Genomic DNA, 20,188 nt, shown 5'->3' on the forward strand with positions numbered 1-20,188 from the left:
TAATACAACTCAACACCAAGACACAGGGACAGCCCAACGCCCAGTCAATACAACTCAATACCCAGGCACAGGGACAGCACATCGCCCAGTCAATACAACTCAACACCCAGGCACAAGGACAGCCCATCGCCCAGTCAATACAACTCAACACCCAGCCACAGGGACAGCCCAACACCCAGTCAATACAACTCAACACCCATGCACAGGGACAGCCCATCGCCCAGTCAATACAACTCAACACCCAGGCAGAGGGAAAGCCCATCGCCCAGTCAATACAACTCAACACCCAGGCAAACGGAAAGCCCAACGCCCATTCAATACAACTCAACACCCAGACACAGGGACAGCACATCGCCCAATCAATACAACTCAACACCCAGGCACACAGACAGCCTAACGCCCAGTCAATACAATTCAACACCCAGGCACAAGGACATCCCAACGCCCAGTCAATACAACTCAACACCCAGGCACACGGACAGCCCAATGCCCAGTCAATACAACTCAACACTGAGACACAGGGACACCACATCGCCCAGTCAATACAACTCAACACCCAGGGACAGGGACAGCCCAACGGCCAGTCAATACAACTCAACACCCAGGCACACGGACAGCCAAACGCGCAGTCAATACAACTCAACACCCAGGCACAGGGACAGCCCAACGCCCAGTCAATGCAACTCAACACCAAGGCACAGGGACAGCCCAACGCCCAGTCAATACAACTCAACACCCAGGCACAGGGACAGCCCAACGCCCAGTCAATACAACTCAACACCCAGGCACAGGAACAGCCCAACGTCCAGTCAATACAACTCCACACCCACACACAGGGACAGCACATCGCCCAGTCAATACAACTCGACACCGGGGCACAGGGACAGCACAACGCCCAGTCAATACAACACAACACCGAGACACAGGGACAGCCCATCGCCAAGTCAATACAACTCAACACTCAGGCACAGGGACAGCCCAATGCCCAGACAATACAACTCAACCCCCAGGCACAGGGACAGTACATCGCCCGGTCAATACAACTCAACACCCAGGTACACGGACAGCCCATCGCCCAGTCAATACAACTCAACACCCAGGCACAGGGACAGCCCAATGCCCAGTCAATACAACTTAACACCCAGGCACAGGGACAGCCCAACGCCCAGTCAATACAACTCAACACCCAGGCACAGGGACAGCCCAACGCCCAGTCAATACAACTTAACACCCAGGCACAGGGACAGCACATCGCCCAGTCAATACAACTCAACACCCAGGCACACGGACAGCCCAATGCCCAGTCAATACAACTCAACACCCAGACACAGGGACAGCCCAATGCCCAATCAATACAACTCAACACCCAGGCACAGGGACAGCCCAACGCCCAGTCAATACAACTCAACACCCAGGCACACGGACAGCCCAACGCCCAGTCAATACAACTCAACACCCAGGCACAGGGACAGCCCAACGCCCAGACAATACAACTCAACACCCAAGCACAGGGACAGCCCAACGCCCAGTCAATACATCTCAAAACCCAGGCACAGGGACAGCCCAACGCCCAGTCAATACAACTCAACACCGAGACACAGGGACAGCCCAACGCCCAGTCAATACAACTCAACACCCAGGCACACGGACAGCCCAACGCCCAGTCAATAGAACTCAACACCCAGGCACACGGACAGCCCAACGCCCAGACAATACAACTCAACACCCAAGCACAGGGACAACCCAACGCCCAGTCAATACAACTCAACACCCAGGCACACGGACAGCCCAACGCCCAGTCAATACATCTCAACACCCAGGCACAGGGACAGCCCAACGCCCAGTCAATACAACTCAACACCCAGGCACAGGGACAGCCCAACGCCCAGTCAATACAACTCAACACCCAGGCACACGGACAGCACATTGCCTAGTCAATTCAACACCCAGACACAGGGACAGCCCAATGCCCAGACAATACAACTCAACACCCAGGCACACTGACAGCCCAACGCCCAGTCAATGCAACTCAACACACAGGGGCACACGGACAGCCCAACGCCCAGTCAATACAACTCAACACCGAGACACAGGGACAGCCCAACGCCCAGTCAATACAACTCAACACCCAGGCACAGGGACAGCTCAACGCCCAGTCAATACAACTCAACACCCAGGCACAGGGACAGTCCAACGCCCAGACAATACAACTCAACACCCAGGCACAGGGACAGCCCAACGCCCAGTCAATACAACTCAACACCCAGGCACACGGACAGCCCAACGACCAGTCAATACAACTCAACACCCAGGCACAGGGACAGCCCATCGCCCAGTCAATACAACTCAACAGCCAGGCACAGGGACACCCAAACGCACAGTCAATACATCTCAACACCCAGGCACACGGACAGCACATCGCCCAGTCAATACAACTCAACACCCAGGCACACGGACAGTCCGTCACCCAGTTAATACAACTCAACACCAAGACACAGGGACAGCCCAACGCCCAGTCAATACAACTCAACACTGACACACAGTGACAGCCCATCGACCAACCAATACAACTCAACACCCAGGCACAGGGACAGTCCATCACCCAGTCAATACAACTCAACACCAAGACACAGGGACAGCATATCGCCAAGTCAATACAACTCAACTACCAGGCACAGGGACAGCCCATCGCCCAGTAAATACAACTCAACACCCAGGCACACGGACAGCCAAACGCGCAGTCAATACAACTCAACACCCAGGCACAGGGACAGCCCAACGCCCAGTCAATGCAACTCAACACCAAGGCACAGGGACAGCCCAACGCCCAGTCAATACAACTCAACACCCAGGCACAGGAACAGCCCAACGTCCAGTCAATACAACTCCACACCCACACACAGGGACAGCACATCGCCCAGTCAATACAACTCGACACCGGGGCACAGGGACAGCACAACGCCCAGTCAATACAACACAACACCGAGACACAGGGACAGCCCATCGCCCAGTCAATACAACTCAACACTCAGGCACAGGGACAGCCCAATGCCCAGACAATACAACTCAACCCCCAGGCACAGGGACAGTACATCGCCCGGTCAATACAACTCAACACCCAGGTACACGGACAGCCCATCGCCCAGTCAATACAACTCAACACCCAGGCACAGGGACAGCCCATCGCAAGTCAATACAACTCAACACCCAGGCACAGGGACAGCACAACGCCCATTCAATACAACTCAACACCCAGGGACACATGGACAGCCCATCGCCCAGTCAAGACAACTTAACACCCAGGCACAGGGACAGCACATCGCCCAGTCAATACAACTCAACACCCAGGCACACGGACAGCACAACGCCCAGTCAATACAGCTCAACATACAGGCACACGGACAGCACATCGCCCAGTCAATACAACTCAACACCAAGACACAGGGACAGCCCAACGCCCAGTCAATACAACTCAACACTGATACACAGAGACAGCCCATCGCCCAACCAATACAACTCAACACCCAGGCACACGGACAGCCCATCGCCCAGTCAATACAACTCAACACTCAGGCACAGGGACAGCCCAACGCCCAGTCAATACAACTCAACACCCAGGCACAGGGACAGCCCAACGCCCAGTCAATACAAGTCAACACCCAGGCACACGGACAGCCCAACGCCCAGTCAATACAACTCAACACCGAGACACAGGGACAGCCTAACGCCCAGTCACTACAACTCAACATCCAGGCACAGGGACAGCCCAACGCCCAGTCAATACAACTCAACACCCAGGCACAGGGACAGCCCAACGTCCAGTCAATGCAACTCAACACCCAGGCACAGGGACAGCCCATCGCCCAGTCAATACAACTCAACACCCAGACACAGGGACAGCCCATCGCCCAGTCAATACAACTCAACAGCCAGGCACAGGGACAGCCCAACGCCCAGTCAATACAAGTCAACACCCAGGCAAACGGACAGCCCAACGCCCAGTCAATACAACTCAACACCCAGGCACACGGACAGCCCAACGACCAGTCAATACAACTCAACACCCAGGCACACGGACAGCCCAACGCCCAGTCAATACAACTCAACACCCAGGCACACGGACAGCCCAACGTCCAGTCAATACAACTCCACACCGAGACACAGTGACAGCCCAACGCCCAGTCAACACAACTCAACACCCAGACACAGGGACAGCCCAATGCCCAATCAATACAACTCAACACCCAGGCACAGGAACAGCCCAACGCCCAGTCAATACAACTCAACACCCAGGCACAGGAACAGCCCAACGCCCAGTCAATACAACTCAACACCCAGGCACAGGGACAGCACATCGCCCAGTCAATACAACTCAACACCGGGGCACAGGGACAGCACAACGCCCAGTCAATACAACACAACACCGAGACACAGGGACAGCCCATCGCCCAGTCAATACAACTCAACACTCAGGCACAGGGACAGCCCAATGCCCAGACAATACAACTCAACCCCCAGGCACAGGGACAGTACATCGCCCGGTCAATACAACTCAACACCCAGGTACACGGACAGCCCATCGCCCAGTCAAAACAATTCAACACCCAGGCACACGGACAGCACATTGCCCAGTCAATTCAACACCCAGACACAGGGACAGCCCAACGCCCAGTCAATACAACTCAACACCCAGGCACACGGACAGCCCAACTCCCAGTCCATACAACTCAACACACAGGGGCACAGGGACAGCCCAACGCCCAGTCAATACAACTCAACACCGAGACACAGGGACAGCCCAACGCCCAGTCAATACAACTCAACACCCAGGCACACGGAGAGCCCAACGCCCAGTCAATACAACTCAACACCCAGGCACAGGGACAGCCCAACGCCCAGACAATACAACTCAACACCCAAGCACAGGGACAACCCAACGCCCAGTCAATACAACTCAACACCCAGGCACACGGACAGCCCAACGCCCAGTCAATACAACTCAACACCCAGGCACAGGGACAGCCCAACGCCCAGTCAATACAACTCAACACCCAGGCACAGGGACAGCCCAACGCCCAGTCAATACAACTCAACACCCAGGCACACGGACAGCACATTGCCCAGTCAATTCAACACCCAGACACAGGGACTGCCCAATGCCCAGACAATACAACTCAACACCCAGGCACACGGACAGCACATTGCCCAGTCAATTCAACACCGAGACACAGGGACAGCCCATCGCCCAGTCAATACAACTCAACACCCAGGCACACGGACAGTCCATCACCCAGTTAATACAACTCAACACCCAGGCACAGGGACAGCCCAACGCCCAGTCAATACAACTCAACACCCAGGCACAGGGACAGTCCAACGCCCAGACAATACAACTCAACACCCAGGCACAGGGACAGCCCAACGCCCAGTCAATACAACTCAACACCCAGGCACACGGACAGCCCAACGACCAGTCAATACAACTCAACACCCATGCACAGGGACAGCCCATCGCCCAGTCAATACAACTCAACACCCAGGCACAGGGACAGCCAAACGCACAGTCAATACATCTCAACACCCAGGCACACGGACAGTCCATCACCCAGTTAATACAACTCAACACCAAGACACAGGGACAGCCCAACGCCCAGTCAATACAACTCAACACTGACACACAGAGACAGCCCATCGACCAACCAATACAACTCAACACCCAGGCACAGGGACAGTCCATCACCCAGTCAATACAACTCAACACCAAGACACAGGGACAGCATATCGCCAAGTCAATACAACTCAACTACCAGGCACAGGAACAGCCCATCGCCCAGTCAATACAACTCAACACCCAGGCACACGGACAACCCATCGCCCAGTCAATACAACTCAACACCCAGGGACACGGACAGCCCAACGACCAGTCAATACAACTCAATACCCAGGCACAGGGACAGCACATCGCCCAGTCAATACAACTCAACACCCAGGCACAAGGACAGCCCATCGCCCAGTCAATACAACTCAACACCCAGCCACAGGGACAGCCCAACACCCAGTCAATACAACTCAACACCCATGCACAGGGACAGCCCATCGCCCAGTCAATACAACTCAACACCCAGGCAGAGGGAAAGCCCAACGCCCAGTCAATACAACTCACCACCCAGGCACAGGGACAGCCCATCGCCCAGTCAATACAACTCAACACCCAGGCAAACGGAAAGCCCAACGCCCATTCAATACAACTCAACACCCAGGCACAGGGACAGCACATCGCCCAATCAATACAACTCAACACCCAGGCACACAGACAGCCTAACGCCCAGTCAATACAATTCAACACCCAGGCACAAGGACATCCCAACGCCCAGTCAATACAACTCAACACCCAGGCACACGGACAGCCCAATGCCCAGTCAATACAACTCAACACTGAGACACAGGGACACCACATCGCCCAGTCAATACAACTCAACACCCAGGGACAGGGACAGCCCAACGGCCAGTCAATACAACTCAACACCCAGGCACACGGACAGCCAAACGCGCAGTCAATACAACTCAACACCCAGGCACAGGGACAGCCCAACGCCCAGTCAATACAACTCAACACCCAGGCACACGGACAGCCCAACGTCCAGTCAATACAACTCCACACCGAGACACAGTGAGAGCCCAACGCCCAGTCAATACAACTCAACACCCAGACACAGGGACAGCCCAATGCCCAATCAATACAACTCAACACCCAGGCACAGGAACAGCCCAACGCCCAGTCAATACAACTCAACACCCAGACACAGGGACAGCCCAATGCCCAATCAATACAACTCAACACCCAGGCACAGGAACAGCCCAACGCCCAGTCAATACAACTCAACACCCAGACACAGGGACAGCACATCGCCCAGTCAATACAACTCGACACCGGGGCACAGGGACAGCACAACGCCCAGTCAATACAACACAACACCGAGACACAGGGACAGCCCATCGCCCAGTCAATACAACTCAACACTCAGGCACAGGGACAGCCCAATGCCCAGACAATACAACTCAACACCCAGACACAGGGACAGCCCAATGCCCAATCAATACAACTCAACACCCAGGCACAGGAACAGCCCAACGCCCAGTCAATACAACTCAACACCCAGACACAGGGACAGCCCAATGCCCAATCAATACAACTCAACACCCAGGCACAGGAACAGCCCAACGCCCAGTCAATACAAGTCAACACCCAGACACAGGGAAAGCACATCGCCCAGTCAATACAACTCGACACCGGGGCACAGGGACAGCACAACGCCCAGTCAATACAACACAACACCGAGACACAGGGACAGCCCATCGCCCAGTCAATACAACTCAACACTCAGGCACAGGGACAGCCCAATGCCCAGACAATACAACTCAACCCCCAGGCACAGGGACAGTACATCGCCCGGTCAATGCAACTCAACACCCAGGTACACGGACAGCCCATCGCCCAGTCAATACAACTCAACACCCAGGCACAGGGACAGCCCATCGCCCAGTCAATACAACTCAACACTCAGGCACAGGGACAGCCCAATGCCCAGACAATACAACTCAACCCCCAGGCACAGGGACAGTACATCGCCCGGTCAATACAACTCAACACCCAGGGACAGGGGCAGCACATCGCCCAGTCAATACAACTTAACACCCAGGCACAGGGACAGCCCATCGCAAGTCAATACAACTCAACACCCAGGCACAGGGACAGCACAACGCCCAGTCAATACAACTCAACACCCAGGCACACGGACAGCACAACGCCCAGTCAATACAGCTCAACATACAGGCACAGGGACAGCCCATCGCCCAGTCAATACAACTCAACAGCCAGGCACAGGCACAGCCAAACGCACAGTCAATACAACTCAACACCCAGGCACACGGACAGCACATCGCCCAGTCAATACAACTCAACACCAAGACACAGGGACAGCCCAACGCCCAGTCAATACAACTCAACACTGATACACAGAGACAGCCCATCGCCCAACCAATACAACTCAACACCCAGGCACACGGACAGCCCATCGCCCAGTCAATACAACTCAACACTCAGGCACAGGGACAGCCCAACGCCCAGTCAATACAACTCAACACCCAGGCACAGGGACAGCCCAACGCCCAGTCAATACAAGTCAACACCCAGGCACACGGACAGCCCAACGCCCAGTCAATACAACTCAACACCGAGACACAGGGACAGCCTAACGCCCAGTCACTACAACTCAACACCCAGGCACAGGGACAGCCCAACGCCCAGTCAATACAACTCAACACCCAGGCACAGGGACAGCCCAACGTCCAGTCAATGCAACTCAACACCCAGGCACAGGGACAGCCCATCGCCCAGTCAATACAACTCAACACCCAGACACAGGGACAGCCCATCGCCCAGTCAATACAACTCAACAGCCAGGCACAGGGACAGCCCAACGCCCAGTCAATACAACTCAACACCCAGGCAAACGGACAGCCCAACGCCCAGTCAATACAACTCAACACCCAGACACACGGACAGCCCAACGACCAGTCAATACAACTCAACACCCAGGCACACGGACAGCCCAACGCCCAGTCAATACAACTCAACACCCAGGCACACGGACAGCCCAACGTCCAGTCAATACAACTCCACACCGAGACACAGTGACAGCCCAACGCCCAGTCAACACAACTCAACACCCAGACACAGGGACAGCCCAATGCCCAATCAATACAACTCAACACCCAGGCACAGGAACAGCCCAACGCCCAGTCAATACAACTCAACACCCAGGCACAGGAACAGCCCAACGCCCAGTCAATACAACTCAACACCCAGGCACAGGGACAGCACATCGCCCAGTCAATACAACTCAACACCGGGGCACAGGGACAGCACAACGCCCAGTCAATACAACACAACACCGAGACACAGGGACAGCCCATCGCCCAGTCAATACAACTCAACACTCAGGCACAGGGACAGCCCAATGCCCAGACAATACAACTCAACCCCCAGGCACAGGGACAGTACATCGCCCGGTCAATACAACTCAACACCCAGGCACACGGACAGCACATCGCCCAGTCAATACAACTCAACACCCAGGCACAGGGACAGCCCAATGCCCAGTCAATACAACTCAACACCCAGGGACAGGGGCAGCACATCGCCCAGTCAATACAACTTAACACCCAGGCACAGGGACAGCCCATCGCAAGTCAATACAACTCAACACCCAGGCACACGGACAGCACAACGCCCATTTAATTCAACTCACATCCAGGGACACATGGACAGCCCATCGCCCAACCAATACAACTCAACACCCAGGCACACGGACAGCCCAACGCCCAGTCAATACAACTCAACACCCAGGCACAGGGACAGCCCAACGCCCAGTCAATACAAGTCAACACCCAGGCACACGGACAGCCCAACGCCCAGTCAATACAACTCAACACCGAGACACAGGGACAGCCTAACGCCCAGTCACTACAACTCAACACCCAGGCACAGGGACAGCCCAACGCCCAGTCAATACAACTCAACACCCAGGCACAGGGACAGCCCAACGTCCAGTCAATGCAACTCAACACCCAGGCACAGGGACAGCCCATCGCCCAGTCAATACAACTCAACACCCAGACACAGGGACAGCCCATCGCCCAGTCAATACAACTCAACAGCCAGGCACAGGGACAGCCCAACGCCCAGTCAATACAAGTCAACACCCAGGCAAACGGACAGCCCAACGCCCAGTCAATACAACTCAACACCCAGACACACGGACAGCCCAACGACCAGTCAATACAACTCAACACCCAGGCACACGGACAGCCCAACGCCCAGTCAATACAACTCAACACCCAGGCACACGGACAGCCCAACGTCCAGTCAATACAACTCCACACCGAGACACAGTGACAGCCCAACGCCCAGTCAACACAACTCAACACCCAGACACAGGGACAGCCCAATGCCCAATCAATACAACTCAACACCCAGGCACAGGAACAGCCCAACGCCCAGTCAATACAACTCAACACCCAGGCACAGGAACAGCCCAACGCCCAGTCAATACAACTCAACACCGGGGCACAGGGACAGCACAACGCCCAGTCAATACAACACAACACCGAGACACAGGGACAGCCCATCGCCCAGTCAATACAACTCAACACTCAGGCACAGGGACAGCCCAATGCCCAGACAATACAACTCAACCCCCAGGCACAGGGACAGTACATCGCCCAGTCAATACAACTTAACACCCAGGCACAGGGACAGCCCATCGCAAGTCAATACAACTCAACACCCAGGCACAGGGACAGCACAACGCCCATTTAATTCAACTCACATCCAGGGACACATGGACAGCCCATCGCCCAGTCAATACAACTTAACACTCAGGCACAGGGACAGCACATCGCCCAGTCAATACAACTCAACATCCAGGCACACGGACAGCACAACGCCCAGTCAATACAGCTCAACATACAGGCACAGGGACAGCCCATCGCCCAGTCAATACAACTCAACAGCCAGGCACAGGCACAGTCAAACGCACAGTCAATACAACTCAACACCCAGGCACACGGACAGCACATCGCCCAGTCAATACAACTCAACACCAAGACACAGGGACAGCCCAACGCCCAGTCAATACAACTCAACACTGATACACAGAGACAGCCCATCGCCCAACCAATACAACTCAACACCCAGGCACACGGACAGCCCATCGCCCAGTCAATACAACTCAACACTCAGGCACAGGGACAGCCCAACGCCCAGTCAATACAACTCAACACCCAGGCACAGGGACAGCCCAACGCCCAGTCAATACAAGTCAACACCCAGGCACACGGACAGCCCAACGCCCAGTCAATACAACTCAACACCCAGACACAGGGACAGCCTAACGCCCAGTCACTACAACTCAACATCCAGGCACAGGGACAGCCCAACGCCCAGTCAATACAACTCAACACCCAGGCACAGGGACAGCCCAACGTCCAGTCAATGCAACTCAACACCCAGGCACAGGGACAGCCCATCGCCCAGTCAATACAACTCAACACTCAGACACACGGACAGCCCAACGCCCAGTCAATACAACTCAACACCCAGGCACACGGACAGCCCAACGTCCAGTCAATACAACTCCACACCGAGACACAGTGACAGCCCAACGCCCAGTCAACACAACTCAACACCCAGACACAGGGACAGCCCAATGCCCAATCAATACAACTCAACACCCAGGCACAGGAACAGCCCAACGCCCAGTCAATACAACTCAACACCCAGGCACAGGAACAGCCCAACGCCCAGTCAATTCAACTCAACACCCAGCCACAGGGACAGCACATCGCCCAGTCAATACAACTCAACACCGGGGCACAGGGACAGCACAACGCCCAGTCAATACAACACAACACCGAGACACAGGGACAGCCCATCGCCCAGTCAATACAACTCAACACTCAGGCACAGGGACAGCCCAATGCCCAGACAATACAACTCAACCCCCAGGCACAGGGACAGTACATCGCCCGGTCAATACAACTCAACACCCAGGTACACGGACAGCACATCGCCCAGTCAATACAACTCAACACCCAGGCACAGGGACAGCCCAATGCCCAGTCAATACAACTCAACACCCAGGGACAGGGGCAGCACATCGCCCAGTCAATACAACTTAACACCCAGGCACAGGGACAGCCCATCGCAAGTCAATACAACTCAACACCCAGGCACAGGGACAGCACAACGCCCATTTAATTCAACTCACATCCAGGGACACATGGACAGCCCATCGCCCAACCAATACAACTCAACACCCAGGCACACGGACAGCCCATCGCCCAGTCAATACAACTCAACACTCAGGCACAGGGACAGCCCAACGCCCAGTCAATACAACTCAACACCCAGGCACAGGGACAGCCCAACGCCCAGTCAATACAACTCAACACCCAGGCACACGGACAGCCCAACGCCCAGTCAATACAACTCAACACCGAGACACAGGGACAGCCTAACGCCCAGTCACTACAACTCAACATCCAGGCACAGGGACAGCCCAACGCCCAGTCAATACAACTCAACACCCAGGCACAGGGACAGCCCAACGTCCAGTCAATACAACTCAACACCCAGACACAGGGACAGCCCATCGCCCAGTCAATACAACTCAACACCCAGACACAGGGACAGCCCATCGCCCAGTCAATACAACTCAACAGCCAGGCACAGGGACAGCCCAACGCCCAGTCAATACAAGTCAACACCCAGGCACACGGACAGCCCAACGCCCAGTCAATACAACTCAACACCCAGACACACGGACAGCCCAACGACCAGTCAATACAACTCAACACCCAGGCACACGGACAGCCCAACGCCCAGTCAATACAACTCAACACCCAGGCACACGGACAGCCCAACGTCCAGTCAATACAACTCCACACCGAGACACAGTGACAGCCCAACGCCCAGTCAACACAACTCAACACCCAGACACAGGGACAGCCCAATGCCCAATCAATACAACTCAACACCCAGGCACAGGAACAGCCCAACGCCCAGTCAATACAACTCAACACCCAGGCACAGGAACAGCCCAACGCCCAGTCAATACAACTCAACACCCAGGCACAGGGACAGCACATCGCCCAGTCAATACAACTCAACACCGGGGCACAGGGACAGCACAACGCCCAGTCAATACAACACAACACCGAGACACAGGGACAGCCCATCGCCCAGTCAATACAACTCAACACTCAGGCACAGGGACAGCCCAATGCCCAGACAATACAACTCAACCCCCAGGCACAGGGACAGTACATCGCCCGGTCAATACAACTCAACACCCAGGTACACGGACAGCACATCGCCCAGTCAATACAACTCAACACCCAGGCACAGGGACAGCCCAATGCCCAGTCAATACAACTCAACACCCAGGGACAGGGGCAGCACATCGCCCAGTCAATACAACTTAACACCCAGGCACAGGGACAGCCCATCGCAAGTCAATACAACTCAACACCCAGGCACAGGGACAGCACAACGCCCATTTAATTCAACTCACATCCAGGGACACATGGACAGCCCATCGCCCTGTCAATACAACTTAACACTCAGGCACAGGGACAGCACATCGCCCAGTCAATACAACTCAACATCCAGGCACACGGACAGCACAACGCCCAGTCAATACAGCTCAACATACAGGCACAGGGACAGCCCATCGCCCAGTCAATACAACTCAACAGCCAGGCACAGGCACAGCCAAACGCACAGTCAATACAACTCAACACCCAGGCACACGGACAGCACATCGCCCAGTCAATACAACTCAACACCAAGACACAGGGACAGCCCAACGCCCAGTCAATACAACTCAACACTGATACACAGAGACAGCCCATCGCCCAACCAATACAACTCAACACCCAGGCACACGGACAGCCCATCGCCCAGTCAATACAACTCAACACTCAGGCACAGGGACAGCCCAACGCCCAGTCAATACAACTCAACACCCAGGCACAGGGACAGCCCAACGCCCAGTCAATACAAGTCAACACCCAGGCACACGGACAGCCCAACGCCCAGTCAATACAACTCAACACCGAGACACAGGGACAGCCTAACGCCCAGTCACTACAACTCAACATCCAGGCACAGGGACAGCCCAACGCCCAGTCAATACAACTCAACACCCAGGCACAGGGACAGCCCAACGTCCAGTCAATGCAACTCAACACCCAGGCCCAGGGACAGCCCATCGCCCAGTCAATACAACTCAACACCCAGACACAGGGACAGCCCATCGCCCAGTCAATACAACTCAACACCCAGGCACAGGGACAGCCCAACGCCCAGTCAATACAAGTCAACACCCAGGCAAACGGACAGCCCAACGCCCAGTCAATACAACTCAACACCCAGACACACGGACAGCCCAACGCCCAGTCAATACAACTCAACACCCAGGCAAACGGACAGCCCAACGCCCAGTCAATACAAGTCAACACCCAGGCAAACGGACAGCCCAACGCCCAGTCAATACAACTCAAGACCGAAACACAGGGACAGCCCATCGCCCAGTCAATACAACTCAACACCCAGGCACACGGATAGCCCAACGCCCAGTCAATACAACTCAACACCCAAACACACGGACAGCCCAACGCCCAGTCAATACAACTCAACACCCAGGCACAGGGACAGCCCAACGCCTAGTCAATACAACTCAACACCCAAACACACGGACAGCCCAACGCCCAGTCAATACAACTCAAAACCGAGACACAGGGACAGCCCAACGCCCAGTCAATACAACTCAACACCCAGGCACAGGGACAGCCCAACGCCCAGTCAATACAACTCAACACCCAGGCACACGGACAGCCCAACGCCCAGTCAATACAACTCAACACCCAGGCACAGGGACTGCCCAACGCCCAGTCAATACAATTCAACACCCAGGGACAGGGACAGCCCAATGCCCAGTCAATACAACTCAAAACCCAGGCACACGGACAGCCCATCGCCAGACAATAAAACTCAACAACCAGGCACAGGGACAGCCCAACGCCCAGTCAATACAACTCAACACCCATGCACAGGGACAGCCCAACGCACAGTCAATACAACTCAACACCCAGGCACACAGACAGCCCAACGCCCAGTCAATACAACTCAACATCGAGACTCAGGGACAGCACATTGCCCAGTCAATACAACTCAACACCCCGGCACAGGGACAGCACATCGCCCAGTCAATACAACACAACACCCATGCAGAGGGACAGCACATCGCCCAGTCAATACACCTCAACACCCAGGCACAAGGACAGCACAACGCCCAGTCAATACAACTCAACACCCAGGGACACACGGACAGCCCATCGCCCAGTCAATACAACTCAACACCCAGGGACACACGGACAGCCCAACGCCCAGTCAATACAACTCAACACCCAGGCACACGGACAGCCCAACGCCCAGTCAATACAACTCAACACCCAGGCACACGGACAGCCCAACGACCAGTCAATACAACTCAACACCCAGGCACACGGACAGCCCAAAGCCCAGTCAGTACAACTCAACACCCAGGCACACGGACAGCCCAACGCCCAGTCAGTACAACTCAACACCCAGGAACAGGGACAGCCCAACGCCCAGTCAATACAACTCAACACCCAGGCACAGGGACAGCAGATCGCCCAGTCAATACAACACAACACCCAGGCACACGGACAACCCATCGCCCAGTCAATACAACTCAACACCCAGGAACGCGGACAGCCAAATGCCCAGTCAATACAACTCAACACCCAGGCACAGGGACAGCCCAACACCCAGTCAATACAACTCAACACCCAGGCGGACGGTCAGCCCAACGCCCAGTCAATACAACTCAACACCAAGGCACAGGGACAGCCCAACGCCCAGTCAATACAACGCAACACCCAGGCGGACGGTCAGCCCAACGCCAAGTCAATACAACTCAACATGGAGGGACAGGGACAGCCCATCGCCCAGTCAATACAACTCAACACCCAGGCACAAAGACAGCCCAACGCCCAGTCAATACAACTCAACACCCAGGGACAGGGACAGCCCAACGCCCAGTCAAACAACTCAACACCCAGGAACAGGGACAGCCCAACGAGCAGTCAATACAACTCAACACCCAGGCACAGGGACAGCCCAACGCCCAGTCAATACAACTCGACACTCAGGCACAGGGCCAGCCCAACGCCCAGTCAATACAACTCAACACCGAGACACAGGGACAGCACATTGCCCAGTCAATACAACTCAACACCCAGGCACAGGGACAGCCCAACGCCCAGTCAATACAACTCAACACCCAGTCACAATGACAGCCCAATGCCCAGTCAATACAACTCAACACCCAGGCACAGGGACAGCCCAACGCCCAGTCAATACAACTCAACACCCAGGGACAGGGACAGCCCAACGCCCAGTCAATACAACTCAACACCGAGGGACAGGGACAGCCCATCGCCCAGTCAATACAACTCAACACCCAGGCACAGGGACAGCACATCGCCGAGTCAATCCTGCTGTATTCTGTCCCCCCATCAAACACTCCCATGGACAGGTACAGCATGGGGTTAGATACAGAGTCAAGCTCCCTCTACACTGTCCCTCCATCATACCCTCCCAGGACAGGGACAGCATGCGGTTAGATACAGAGAAAAGCTCCGTCTACACTGTCCCCCCATCATCCCTTCCCAGGGACAGGGACAGGGACAGCACGGGGTTAGATACAGAGAAAAGCTCCCTCTACACTGTCCCCTCCCAGGACAGGGCCAGCACGGGGTTAGGTACAGAGTAAAGCTCCCTCTACACTGTCCCCACATCAAACCCTCCCAGGCACAGGGAGAGCATGGGGTTAGATACACAGTAAAGCTCCCTCTACACTGTCCCCTCCCAGGACAGGGACAGGGACAGCACGGGGTTAGGTACAGTGTAAAGCTCCCTCTACACTGTCCCTGTCCCTCGGGGCTGGATCTGGAGGTGATGCAGCTTTAGCCTGGGTATTGTCTGGGACTCGGAGGGGGGTGAAGAGGGGGCCGGTCTGAGCTGTGCCCCGTCGGTGTGTGCCCGCTGACTGCCACTTACCTTGCTGTCCTTGCTGTGCCTGTGGCAGGAGGAACTGTGCAGGTCCCTGGAGGTTGGCAGCAAGGTGATGCCCAGGCAGCAGGACCAACTGCTGGAGCTGGAGTAACTGCTGCAGGTCCTAAAGGCAGAGAGTGGTCTGTTAATGGGCAACGAGGCAGGGATACCCTCCCAGGGCTGGGCACCTCTGAGCCCAGCCCTGGGAGTGGAGAAACACCGAGTGACCGTGGTGACCTTGGCACGGCCGGCTGGCAGAGGGCACACTGCCAGACTGCAACTGCACCGGGGAGGGGTGGGGGGCAGAGACATGGCAGGGAGGAGGCTGCCTCTGAGTGACAGCGTCTGATGGGCGTACCAGCCAGCCGGAGCCTCTCACCATTTCCGGGTGTGCACAAGTGTGCAACAGGGGGTGACTGTCTCTGGGTGTGAGAGACAGACCGAACGCGCGAGTGTGACACACTCAGAGGTGGACAGGCGTGATGGAGGAGGGGTTTGTCCCCATGGGTGTTTCTGCATGCAAGTGTGAGTGTGACCTAGTGTGAGCATGGGAGCGAGTGTGAGCATGGGAGCGAGTGTGAGTGTGGGAGTGAGTGTGACCAGGTTAGCGCATGGGAGCGAGTGGGAGCGTGGGAATGAGCGAGTGTGAACACATGAGCGTGCGAGTGAGTAGGATTGGGTGTGAGTACAGGTGCACGAAAATAAGCGTGACAAAGTTGGAACATGGGTGTACAAGAATGAAAGTGACTAAAAGTGACTCTCACCAAGTGTGAGCATGAGAGAGTGTGGGCGTGGGAGCATGTGTGACCAGGTGTGAGTGTGAGTGGGTGAGTGTGGGAGGGGGTGAGTGTGGGAGGAGGTGTTTGTGGGGGGGGGTGAGTGTGGGGGGGCTGAGTGTGGGGGTGAGTGTGAGTGGGTGAGTGTGGGAGGGGGCGAGTGTGAGGGAGTGAGTCCAGCAGGGAGTGAGTGTGGGAGAGGGTGAGTGTGGGAGGGGGTGAGTGTGGGAGGGGGTGAGTGTGGGGGTGAGTGTGGGAGGGGGTGAGTGTGGGAGGGGGTGTTTGTGGGAGGCGGTGAGTGTGGGAGGGGGTGAGTGTGGGAGGGGGTGTTTGTGGGAGGGGGTGAGTGTGGGAGAGGGTGAGTGTGAGAGGGGGTGAGTGTGGGTGTGAGTGTGGGAGGGGGTGAGTGTGGGAGGGGGGTGAGTGTGGGAGAGGGTGAGTGTGGGAGGGGGTGAGTGTGGGAGGGGGTGAGCGTGGGGGTGAGTGTGGGAGGGGGTGAGTGTGAGAGGGGGTGAGTGTGGGGGTGAGTGTGGGAGGGTGTGAGTGTGGGAGAGGGTGAGTGTGGGAGGGGGTGTTTGTGGGAGGGGGTGAGTGCGGGAGAGGGTGAGTGTGGAAGGGGGTGAGTGTGGGAGAGGGTGAGTGTGGGAGGGGGTGAGTGTGGGAAGGGGTGAGTGTGGGAGGGGGTGTTTGTGGGAGGGGGTGAGTGTGGGAGAGGGTGAGTGTGGGAGAGGGTGAGTGTGGGGGTGAGTGTGGGAGGGGGTGAGTGTGGGAGAGGGTGAGTGTGGGAGGGGGTGAGTGTGGAAGGGGGTGAGTGTGGGAGAGGGTGAGTGTGGGAGGGGGTGAGTGTGGGAAGGGGTGAGTGTGGGAGAGGGTGAGTGTGGGAGAGGGTGAGTGTGGGGGTGAGTGTGGGAGGGGGTGTACGTGAGTGTGGGAGTTGATGACTCGGTGGTTAATCCCACACATATTTATGATCAGAAGTGCCAATAATTCTATTAGGGTTTATACCAGCGACGCCAAAGGGTAGCCCAGATCTAAAAGGTTAAGGTCTAAATCAGAGAAAGGCCGGTTTTGACAGAATTTGGCAAGAATTAGGCAATCATTGGCGGTAGGGTGGCACAGTGGTTAGCACTGCTGCCTCACAGTGCCTGAGACCCGGGTTCAATTCCCGACTCAGGCGACTGACTGTGTGGAGTTTGCACGTTCTCCCCGTGTCTGCGTGGGTTTCCTCCGGGTGCTCCGGTTTCCTCCCACAGTCCAAAGATGTGCGGGTCAGGTGAATTGGCCATGCTAAATTGCCCGTAGTGTTAGGTAAGGGGTAAATGTAGGGGAATGGGTGGGTTGCGCTTCGGCGGGTCGGTGTGGGCTTGTTGGGTCGAAGGGCCTGTTTCCACACTGTAAGTAATCTAATCTAATCTAAACTTTCAAAAGCTGATTGGGGGCAGATGTTCACAGGTAAAGGGACGGCTGGAAAATGGGAAGCCTTCAGAAATGAGATAACGAGAATCCAGAGAAAGTATATTCCTGTCAGGGTGAAAGGGAAGGCTGGTAGGTATAGGGAAGGCTGGATGACTAAAGAAATTGGGGGTTTGGTTAAGAAAAAGAAGGAAGCATATGTCAGGTAAAGACAGGGTAGATCAAGTGAATCCTTAGAAGAGTATAAAGGCAGTAGGAGTATACTTAAGAGGGAAATCAGGAGGGCAAAACGGGGACATGAGATAGCTTTGGCAAATAGAATTAAGGAGAATCCAAAGGGTTTTTACAAATATATTAAGGACAAAAGGGTAACTAGGGAGAGAATAGAGCCCCTCAAAGATCAGCAAGGTGGCCTTTGTGTGGAGCCATAGAAAGTGGGGGAGATACTAACTGAATATTTTGCATCAGTATTTACTGTGGAAAAGGAAATGGAAGATATAGACTGTAGGGAAATAGATGGTGACATCTTGCAAAATACCCAGGTTACAGAGGAGGAAGTGCTGGATGTCTTGAAACGGTTAAAGATGAATAAATCCCCAGGACCTGATCAGGTGTACCCGAGAACTCTGTGGGAAGCTAGAGAAGTGATTGCTGGGCCTCTTGCTGAGATATTTGTATCATCGATAGTCACAGGTGAGGTGCCGGAAGACTGGAGGTTGACAAATGTGGTGCCCCTGTTTCAGAAGGGCGGTAAAGACAAGTCAGGGAACTATAGACCGGTGAGCCTGACCTCGGTGGTGGACAAGTTGTTGGAGGGAATCCTGAGGGACAGGATGTACATGTATTTGGAAAGGCAAGGACTGATTCGGGATAGTCAACATGGCTTTGTGCATGGGAAATCATGTCTCACAAACTTGATTGAGTTTTTTGAAGAAGTAACAAAGAGGATTGAAGAGGGCAGAGCAGTAGATGTGATCTATATTGACTTCAGGTTCCCCATGGGAGACTGGTTAGCAAGGTTAGATCTCATGGAATACAGGGAGAACGAGCTATTTGGATACAGAACTGGCTCAAAGGTAGAAGACAGAGGGTGGTGATGGAGGGTTGTTTTTCAGACTGGAGGCCTGTGACCAGGGGAGTGCCACAAGGATCGGTGCTGGGCCCTCTACTTCTTGTCATTTACATAAATGATTTGGTTGCGAGCATAAGAGGTACAGTTAGTAAGTTTGCAGATGACACCAAAATTGGAGGTGTCGTGGACAGCGAAGAGGGTTACCTCAGATTACAACAGGAT

The 20,188-nt window shown here is 55.2% G+C and overlaps 1 protein-coding gene across 1 annotated transcript in view; it reads right to left on the reverse strand.

The window, feature by feature from the left end:
* The window catches only part of LOC132814163 (POU domain, class 2, transcription factor 2-like), a gene marked incomplete at its 3' end in the record, with an annotated part of 129,645 nt that overhangs the window by 104,889 nt on the left and 4,568 nt on the right, over nucleotides 1-20,188 (reverse strand). Inside the window, exon 4 of the mRNA XM_060823402.1 lies at nucleotides 16,712-16,829. Coding sequence (XP_060679385.1) covers nucleotides 16,712-16,829 — 118 coding nt within the window. The remainder of the gene's footprint in view (nucleotides 1-16,711; nucleotides 16,830-20,188) is intronic.

This window comes from Hemiscyllium ocellatum, unplaced genomic scaffold (genome assembly GCF_020745735.1).
Source record: "Hemiscyllium ocellatum isolate sHemOce1 unplaced genomic scaffold, sHemOce1.pat.X.cur. scaffold_707_pat_ctg1, whole genome shotgun sequence".
Classification (NCBI taxonomy): Eukaryota; Metazoa; Chordata; class Chondrichthyes; order Orectolobiformes; family Hemiscylliidae; genus Hemiscyllium; species Hemiscyllium ocellatum.